The sequence below is a fragment of the Oncorhynchus tshawytscha genome, linkage group LG15 (assembly GCF_018296145.1).
Source record: "Oncorhynchus tshawytscha isolate Ot180627B linkage group LG15, Otsh_v2.0, whole genome shotgun sequence".
NCBI classification, from domain to species: domain Eukaryota; kingdom Metazoa; phylum Chordata; class Actinopteri; order Salmoniformes; family Salmonidae; genus Oncorhynchus; species Oncorhynchus tshawytscha.
Genome location: NC_056443.1, coordinates 38,886,698 through 38,896,766, shown reverse-complemented (window position 1 = coordinate 38,896,766; position 10,069 = coordinate 38,886,698). Strand labels below are relative to the sequence as shown.

General features: G+C 44.4%; 1 protein-coding gene across 1 annotated transcript; it reads right to left on the bottom strand.

Annotated features, from left to right (window-relative positions):
- Positions 1–781: 781 nt before the first annotated feature.
- On the bottom strand, positions 782–6,406 carry LOC112250578 (profilin-1-like). Its single transcript, XM_042298566.1, has 4 exons — positions 6,272–6,406; positions 5,470–5,646; positions 3,675–3,870; positions 782–1,105 (listed from the first exon to the last, which is right to left on the bottom strand). Exons 2-4 carry the CDS (start codon positions 5,605–5,607, stop codon positions 1,008–1,010), a joined length of 432 nt encoding a protein of 143 aa, XP_042154500.1. The 5' UTR covers positions 5,608–5,646; positions 6,272–6,406; the 3' UTR covers positions 782–1,007.
- Between the last annotated feature and the right edge of the window lie 3,663 nt (positions 6,407–10,069).

The following is a 10,069-nucleotide window of genomic DNA, read 5'->3' as shown; positions in this document are numbered from 1 at the left end:
TACTGGGAATGTTTTTCAGTCGCAGAGACTGGGAGACTAGTCAGGATCAAGGGAAAGATGAATGGAGCAAAGTACAGAGATCCTTGATGAAAACCTGCTCCAGAGCGCTCAGGACCTCAGCCTGGGGTGAAGGTTCACCTTCCAACAGGGCAACGACCCTAAGCACAAGAGCCCAGACTTGAACCCGATCGAACATCTCTGGAGAGACCTGAAAATAGCTGTGCCGCAACGCTCCCCATCCAACCTGACAGAGCTTGAGAGGATCTGCAGAGAAGAATGAGAGAAACTCCCCAAATACAGGTGTGCCAAGCTTGTAGCGTCATACCCAAGAAGACTCAAGGCTGTAATCGCTGCCAAAGATGCTTCAATAAAGTACTGAGTAAATGGCTTGAATACTGATGTCAATGTGATATTTCAGTTGTTTTATTTAATACATTCGTGTAGACTGAGTGTAGTATTGAGTGTAGACAGATGAGGGGGAAAAAACAATTGAATGAATTTTAAAATAAGTCTGAAATGTAACAAAATCTGGAAAATTCAAGAGGTCTGAATTCTTTCCAAACTGTACGTAGTTAGCTGTACATATGTAACTGTTGAGTTGGTTAACAGTCCCCAGGTTGAACAGTGCAGCGTGACCTGGTTATACATATGGATATAGAGAAAGACACAGATAGAGAGCACACACCGACACACACTTACCATTAACATTTTAGTCATTTAACTACACATCACAGTAAGTACATTCTCCTCAATAAATAATTAAATCAGCAGTCAAAATAAATATTTTCTTAGAATAAATCTGTTTATTTGCCACTATGATAATTTCACATGTTTGATCATTTGCATATCATCATCATCAAAAACAACAAGGCACTGAGGCTGCTGGGATGACATTTCCACTAGGCACAGATGAGCTTCCCCCAATCCTAACCTTAAGCATTAGTGGGGAATGCTAAACTGAACCAAGACCAGCATCTAAGGGGAGTGTCGGGGTCAGGGGTCAAGCGTTAGTAGCCAGCGTTCCTCAGGTAAGTCTCCATGTTGGAGGCCTTCATGTTGATCTTTCCTCCAGGAATGTCCTTCATCCCTTTAACAATGATCAGAGCTGAGAGAGGGAGGAGAGAGGGATAGAAAGAGAGAGAGGGATAGAAAGAGAGAGAGGGATAAAAAGAGAGAGAGGGATAGAAAGAGAGAGAGAGGGATAGAAAGAGAGAGAGGGATAGAAAGAGAGAGAGGGGATAGAAAGAGAGAGGGATAGAAAGAGAGAGAGGGGATAGAAAGAGAGAGAGGGATAGAAAGAGAGAGAGGGGATAGAAAGAGAGAGAGAGGGATAGAAAGAGAGAGGGATAGAAAGAAAGAGAGGGATAGAAAGAGAGAGAGAGATAGAAAGAGAGAGAGGGATAGAAAGAGAGAGAGGGATAGAAAGAGAGAGAGGGATAGAAAGAGAGAGAGGGATAAAAAGAGAGAGAGGGATAGAAAGAGAGAGAGAGGGATAGAAAGAGAGAGAGGGATAGAAAGAGAGAGACACTCCTTTAGAACATATTAGCTTTTTCAATATGAACAAATATTATGGTGTACCTAATAAACTGTCCTGGGTGGTGTACCTAATAAACTGTCCTGGGTGGTGTACCTAATAAACTGTCCCGGGTGGTGACCTAATAAACTGTCCTGGGTGGTGTACCTAATAAACTGTCCCGGGTGGTGTACCTAATAAACTGTCCTGGGTGGTGTACCCAAAACTGTCCCGGGTGGTGTAAAAACTGTCCCGGGTGGTGTAAAAACTGTCCCGGTGGTGTACCTAATAAACTGTCCTGGGTGGTGTACCTAATAAACTGTCCTGGGTGGTGTACCTAATAAACTGTCCTGGGTGGTGTCCTTAATAAACTGTCCTGGGTGGTGTACCTAATAAACTGTCCTGGGTGGTGTACCTAATAAACTGTCCCGGGTGGTGTACCTAATAAACTGTCCTGGGTGGTGTACCTAATAAACTGTCCCGGGTGGTGTACCTAATAAACTGTCCTGGGTGGTGTACCTAATAAACTGTCCTGGGTGGTGTACCTAATAAACTGTCCCGGGTTGTGTACCTAATAAACTGTCCTGGGTGGTGTGCCTAATAAACTGTCCTGGGTGGTGTCCTTAATAAACTGTCCTGGGTGGTGTACCTAATAAACTGTCCCGGGTGGTGTACCTAATAAACTGTCCTGGGTGGTGTACCTAATAAACTGTCCTGGGTGGTGTACCTAATAAACTGTCCCGGTGGTGTCCCTAATAAACTGTCCTGGGTGGTGTACCTAATAAACTGTCCCGGTGGTGTACCTAATAAACTGTCCTGGGTGGTGTCCTTAATAAACTGTCCTGGGTGGTGTACCTAATAAACTGTCCTGGGTGGTGTACCTAATAAACTGTCCCGGTGGTGTACCTAATAAACTGTCCTGGGTGGTGTACCTAATAAACTGTCCCGGGTGGTGTACCTAATAAACTGTCCTGGGTGGTGTACCTAATAAACTGTCCTGGGTGGTGTCCTTAATAAACTGTCCTGGGTGGTGTACCTAATAAACTGTCCTGGGTGGTGTACCTAATAAACTGTCCCGGGTTGTGTACCTAATAAACTGTCCTGGGTGGTGTGCCTAATAAACTGTCCTGGGTGGTGTCCTTAATAAACTGTCCTGGGTGGTGTACCTAATAAACTGTCCCGGTGGTGTACCTAATAAACTGTCCTGGGTGGTGTCCTTAATAAACTGTCCTGGGTGGTGTACCTAATAAACTGTCCTGGGTGGTGTACCTAATAAACTGTCCCGGTGGTGTCCCTAATAAACTGTCCTGGGTGGTGTACCTAATCTAATAAACTGTCCTGGGTGGTGTACCTAATAAACTGTCCCGGGTGGTGTACCTAATAAACTGTCCTGGGTGGTGTCCTTAATAAACTGTCCTGGGTGGTGTACCTAATAAACTGTCCCGGGTGGTGTACCTAATAAACTGTCCTGGGTGGTGTACCTAATAAACTGTCCTGGGTGGTGTCCTTAATAAACTGTCCTGGGTGGTGTACCTAATAAACTGTCCTGGGTGGTGTACCTAATAAACTGTCCCGGGTTGTGTACCTAATAAACTGTCCTGGGTGGTGTGCCTAATAAACTGTCCTGGGTGGTGTACCTAATAAACTGTCCCGGGTGGTGTCTCTAATAAACTGTCCTGGGTGGTGTGCCTAATAAACTGTCCTGGGTGGTGTCCTTAATAAACTGTCCTGGGTGGTGTACCTAATAAACTGTCCCGGGTGGTGTACCTAATAAACTGTCCTGGGTGGTGTCCTTAATAAACTGTCCTGGGTGGTGTACCTAATAAACTGTCCTGGGTGGTGTACCTAATAAACTGTCCCGGGTGGTGTCCTAATAAACTGTCCTGGGTGGTGTACCTAATAAACTGTCCCGGGTTGTGTACCTAATAAACTGTCCTGGGTGGTGTACCTAATATACTGTCCTGGGTGGTGTACCCAATAAACTGTCCCGGGTTGTGTACCCAAAACTGTCCCGGGTGGTGTCCTTAATAAACAATATAATCCAATACAGGACAACATCTGATGATGTACAGAAGACGTGTGTGTGTGTGTGTGTGTGTGTGTGTGTGTGTGTGTGTGTGTGTGTGTGTGTGTGTGTGTGTGTGTGTGTTGTGGTTCGTACTCAGGGCAGTCTTTGCGATGGTGATGCTGTAGGAGGAGGGATCAGTAGCAGTGGGCCTCATCTTAACATCTAAAGTGTTGTCCCCCTCAGTGTGGAGATTATCTCTCAGGACAGTACACTTGTTCCCACCGAGAGAAAGACCACTGGCGAAGAGAGTAGAACGATCCACTGAAATCATCGCCTTGATCTCTGCAACCTGGGGGAGGGAATCAATACTTTGTCATAAAACACACAGACCCATCAGAGTTCTCATCAAATAATGTAGGAGCTGCTGCACAACCTGGAGGACTGGCTGCATCCCTCATACATTTCAATGGTCTACAGACATTCAGTATACACATTACACATGGTAGAAAAGTTAGAGAGAGGGTGATAGAGGGACCTTTTTGTTTGTGCCTTCGCACTACACAGCTGAGTTCACTAATCAACTCATCATCAAGCTATGCAGAAGCTCACTCATTTCACTAACAGTCACATTCAATGCCAAATGCCACTGCTACTCCTCTGTCTCTGTTGCCGTCAACACCCTGCAGTGCCACCTAGTGGTAGTAGAGTTATTCTACAGCTGGAGATCCACCCTACCCTGTTCCTGGAGATCCACCCTACCCTGTTCCTGGAGATCCACCCTACCCTGTTCCTGGAGATCTACCCTGTTCCTGGAGATCCACCCTACCCTGTTCCTGGAGATCTACCCCACCCTGTTCCTGGAGATCTACCCTGTTCCTGTAGATCTACCCTGTTCCTGGAGATCTACCCTACCCTGTTCCTGTTCCTGAGATCCACCCTACCCTGTTCCTGGAGATCTACCCTGTTCCTGGAGATCTACCCTGTTCCTGGAGATCTACCCCACCCTGTTCCTGGAGATCTACCCCACCCTGTTCCTGGAGATCCACCCTACCCTGTTCCTGGAGATCTACCCTGTTCCTGGAGATCTACCCTGTTCCTGGAGATCTACCCTACCCTGTTCCTGGAGATCTACCCTGTTCTTGGGTAATCTGCATGCCTACTGTTTGCTCAATCATTTGTGTGCGTGCGTGTGTGTGTGTCTGTGTGTGAGACAGAGTTAGAGCATTCTGGAGAAAGACTGCAGGTTTGTTTACAAACACCACACCCACCCCCCTTTGCTTTCCAAACCCTGAAAATGTCTGTGACACACACACACACATCTTCATGCTCCTCATGTGACTGGCTGTAGGTGTGTGTGGCAGACGTTCTCGATGGGGGAAGTGGCTCAGAAGAGGCTCTCTTCACTTCCTATATGTTGCGGTGTGTGTGTGTGTGTGTGTGTGTGTGTCTCAAGTTGCTGTGTGCAACATGACCAAATAAGGAGCTGAGAATCTAACTGAAAACACGGAACTAGCACAGACACCATTCTGCAGTATGAATACTTAAGTAATGCCACAGTCTCGTTTGAACACTTTTGCCAGAAGTCAGGAGAGTCCTCACAATACAAGATCACAGAGAGTAAGAACTTGACAAAATATTCTATACTGTTTATAAAGAACCAGAACCAACTGCATGTTGATGTGACCGTGTCAAAATTGCCCCCTCCAATTGAATTCAAGGGCTCTATTGGCATGGGAAACACATGTTAACATTGTCGAAGTAATGCAATTCTCTCTCTCCACCCCTCCCTGTCAGTTGGCTACTCCCTGGTTGGTCAACTACAGAAAAACACACCCCTGATGTCAGAGCTGCCAGGAAACATTAAACCCCCAAACTAGTCAACAGCCACCACAATTAAACACCTATGACTAGGTACACCACACACACACACGTTAGCTAGCCTACTTACCGTCACACCAGCCAGTTGACCTCCAGGTGTTGCTGCCCAGACCGACTCCTTCCCCGGTTCAGAACCGTAGATCGCTGCCTCTTGCACAAAGGGAGGTGTTCCCGACATCAGGATGCCTATATACTCATCCCACGCCATGGTTCTACAGCACTGATTTTACTATGAAACACCTATAGACTAGGGGGAGATGGAGAAGAGAGGTGGGGTGGACGAGAGGGAGACGGAGAAGAGGGGTGGGGTGGACGAGAGGGAGACGGAGAAGAGGGGTGGGGTGGACGAGAGGGAGATGGAGAAGAGAGGTGGGGTGGGGTGGACGAGAGGGAGATGGAGAAGAGGAGAAGAGGGGTGGGGTGGACGAGAGGGAGATGGAGAAGAGGGGTGGGGTGGACGAGAGGGAGACGGAGAAGAGGGTGGGGTGGGTGAGAGGGAGACGGAGAAGAGGGGTGGGGTGGACGAGAGGGAGATGGAGAAGAGAGGTGGGGTGGGTGAGAGGGAGATGGAGAAGAGAGGTGGGGTGGACGAGAGGGAGATGGAGAAGAGAGGTGGGGTGGGTGAGAGGGAGACGGAGAAGAGAGGTGGGGTGGACGAGAGGGAGAGGTGGGGTGGGGTGGATGAGAGGGAGAGGTGGGGTGGGGTGGACGAGAGGGAGACGGAGAAGAGGAACCAACATTCTCAACATTCTGAGGCTACTGCATAAAATCTTCACAGTGGGATTAAAAGGTAGAATGTAACACAAATCACCAAAGAGAACAAATAGTCATAAAGACGTGTAGGCCAATGTGGAGAAGCATAAAGTTCTTACCTGAGCGTCTCGCAGGGACCGGGGAGTGAAGCAGGAGGAAGAGCAGGGGCGCGATTATATACGGTGTCATTGTCGAACCCACCCCTCCGGACTTCCTCATTCAGGCAGAGAAAATCCGGGCTGCAGTCAGTTCACTCAAGGTTTCATTCTGTTATGTAGAGTACTGAAGGCCTACATGTTGTTTGACGTATAGCACACTACTGTAGTAGGTCAAAGTTATGGAAAACCATGAGAGGGTGAAGTTAAGCTTCGTGGAGCTCATTAGAAAAACAGAAGCATCAAAAACAGTTAAAATAGGCATAGTTGAGAAATCAAATCAAAGTGTACTTGTCACGTGCGCCGAATACAACAGTGAAATGCTTACTTACAGGCTCCAACCAATAGTGCAAAAAAGGTATTAGGTGAACAATAGGTAAGTAAAGAAATAAAACAATAGTAAAAAGACAGTGAAAAATAACAGTAGAGAGGCTATATACAGTAGAGAGGCTATATACAGTAGTGAGGCTACATACATTAGAGAGGCTATATACAGTAGAGAGGCTATATACAGTAGAGAGGCTATATACAGTAGTGAGGCTATATACAGTAGAGGCTATATACAGTAGAGAGGCTATATACAGTAGAGAGGCTACATACAGTAGAGAGGCTATATACAGTAGAGAGGCTATATACAGTAGAGAGGCTACATACAGTAGATAGGCTATATACAGTAGTGAGGCTATATACAGTAGCAAGGCTATATACAGTAGAGAGGCTATATACAGTAGAGGCTATATACAGTAGAGAGGCTATATACAGTAGAGAGGCTATATACAGTAGTGAGGCTACATACATTAGAGAGGCTATATACAGTAGAGAGGCTATATACAGTAGAGAGGCTATATACAGTAGTGAGGCTATATACAGTAGCGAGGCTATATACAGTAGAGAGGCTATATACAGTAGTGAGGCTACATACATTAGAGAGGCTATATACAGTAGAGAGGCTATATACAGTAGAGAGGCTATATACAGTAGTGAGGCTATATACAGTAGCGAGGCTATATACAGTAGAGAGGCTATATACAGTAGAGGCTATAGAGAGTAGAGAGGCTATATACAGTAGAGAGGCTACATACAGTAGAGAGGCTATATACAGTAGTGAGGCTACATACAGTAGATAGGCTATATACAGTAGTGAGGCTATATACAGTAGCGAGGCTATATACAGTAGAGAGGCTATATACAGTAGAGGCTATATACAGTAGAGAGGCTATATACAGTAGAGAGGCTACATACAGTAGATAGGCTATGTACAGTAGTGAGGCTATATACAGTAGAGAGGCTATATACAGTAGAGAGGCTATATACAGTAGAGAGGATATATACAGTAGAGGCTATATACAGTAGAGGCTATATACAGTAGAGGCTATATACAGTATATATACAGTAGAGAAGCTATATACAGTAGAGGCTGTATACAGTAGAGAGGCTATATACAGTAGAGAGGCTATATACAGTAGCGAGGCTATATACAGTAGAGAGGCTATATACAGTAGTGAGGCTATATACAGTAGAGGCTATATACAGTAGAGGCTATATACAGTATATATACAGTAGAGAGGCTATATACAGTAGAGGCTGTATACAGTAGTGAGGCTATAACAGTAGAGAGGCTATAACAGTAGAGAGGCTATATACAGTAGAGAGGCTATACACAGTAGTGAGGCTATATACAGTAGAGAGGCTATATACAGTAGAGAGGCTATATACAGTAGAGAGGCTATATACAGTAGATAGGATATACACAGTAGTGAGGCTATATACAGTAGCGAGGCTATATACAGTAGAGAGGCTATATACAGTAGAGGCTATATACAGTAGAGAGGCTATATACAGTAGAGAGGCTATATACAGTAGCGAGGCTATATACAGTAGAGAGGCTATATACAGTAGAGGCTATATACAGTAGAGAGGCTATATACAGTAGAGAGGCTACATACAGTAGAGAGGCTATATACAGTAGTGAGGCTACATACAGTAGATAGGCTATATACAGTAGTGAGGCTATATACAGTAGCTATATACAGGCTATATACAGTAGAGAGGCTATATACAGTAGAGGCTATATACAGTAGAGAGGCTATATACAGTAGAGAGGCTACATACAGTAGATAGGCTATGTACAGTAGTGAGGCTATATACAGTAGCGAGGCTATATACAGTAGAGGCTATATACAGTAGAGGCTATATACAGTATATATACAGTAGAGAGGCTATATACAGTAGAGGCTGTATACAGTAGTGAGGCTATAACAGTAGAGAGGCTATAACAGTAGAGAGGCTATATACAGTAGAGAGGCTATATACAGTAGTGAGGCTATATACAGTAGAGTGGCTATATACAGTAGAGAGGCTATATACAGTAGAGAGGCTATATACAGTAGATAGGCTATATACAGTAGAGAGGCTATATACAGTAGCTTGGCTATATACAGTAGAGGCTATATACAGTAGAGAGGCTATATACAGTAGAGAGGCTATATACAGTAGATAGGCTATACACAGTAGTGAGGCTATATACAGTAGAGAGGCTATATACAGTAGAGAGGCTATATACAGTAGATAGGCTATACACAGTAGTGAGGCTATATACAGTAGCGAGGCTATATACAGTAGAGGCTATATACAGTAGAGGCTATATACAGTAGAGAGGCTATATACAGTAGAGGCTATATACAGTATATATACAGTAGAGAGGCTATATACAGTAGAGAGGCTATATACAGTAGAGAGGCTATATACAGTAGAGAGGCTATATACAGTAGAGAGGCTATATACAGTAGAGCTATATACAGTAGAGAGGCTATATACAGTAGAGGCTATATACAGTAGAGGCTATATACAGTAGAGGCTATATACAGTAGAGAGGCTATATACAGTAGAGAGGCTATATACAGTAGAGGCTATATACAGTAGATAGGCTATACACAGTAGTGAGGCTATATACAGTAGCGAGGCTATATACAGTAGAGGCTATATACAGTAGAGAGGCTAGACAGTAGATAGGCTATATACAGTAGAGAGGCTATATACAGTAGAGAGGCTATATACAGTAGAGGGCTATATACAGTAGAGAGGCTATATACAGTAGAGAGGCTATATACAGTAGAGGGCTATATACAGTAGGCTGATACAGTAGTGAGGCTATATACAGTAGCGAGGCTATATACAGTAGAGAGGCTATATACAGTAGAGGTTTTATACAGTAGAGAGGCTATATACAGTAGTGAGGCTATATAAAGTAGTGAGGCTATATACAGTAGAGAGGCTATATACAGTAGAGGTTTTATACAGTAGTGAGGCTATATACAGTAGTGAGGCTATATACAGTAGAGAGGCTATATACAGTAGAGAGGCTATATACAGTAGAGGTTTTATACAGTAGAGAGGCTATATACAGTAGTGAGGCTATATAAAGTAGTGAGGCTATATACAGTAGATAGGCTATATACAGTAGACAGGCTATATACAGTAGTGAGGCTATATACAGTAGACAGGCTATATACAGTAGAGAGGCTATATACAGTAGAGAGGCTATATACAGTAGAAAGGCTATATACAGTAGAGGTTTTATACAGTAGAGAGGCTATATACAGTAGTGAGGCTATATACAGTAGAGAGGCTATATACAGTAGAGAGGCTATATACAGTAGAGAGGCTATATACAGTAGAGGCTATATACAGTAGCGTAGGCTATATACAGTAGAGTAGGCTATATACAGTAGAGAGGCTATATACAGTAGAGGGCTATATACA

Bases quoted from the DNA above. Each gene is read 5' to 3' on its own strand.
- LOC112250578 (XM_042298566.1), bottom strand. From the start codon at position 5,607: ATGGCGTGGGATGAGTATATAGGCATCCTGATGTCGGGAACACCTCCC. The intron at 3,871-5,469 runs GTAAGTAGGCTA...TCCCTCCCCCAG, and splicing joins GTCAACTGGCTGGTGTGACG to GTTGCAGAGATCAAGGCGAT. The intron at 1,106-3,674 runs GTACGAACCACA...TCCCTCTCTCAG, and splicing joins CATCGCAAAGACTGCCCTGA to CTCTGATCATTGTTAAAGGG.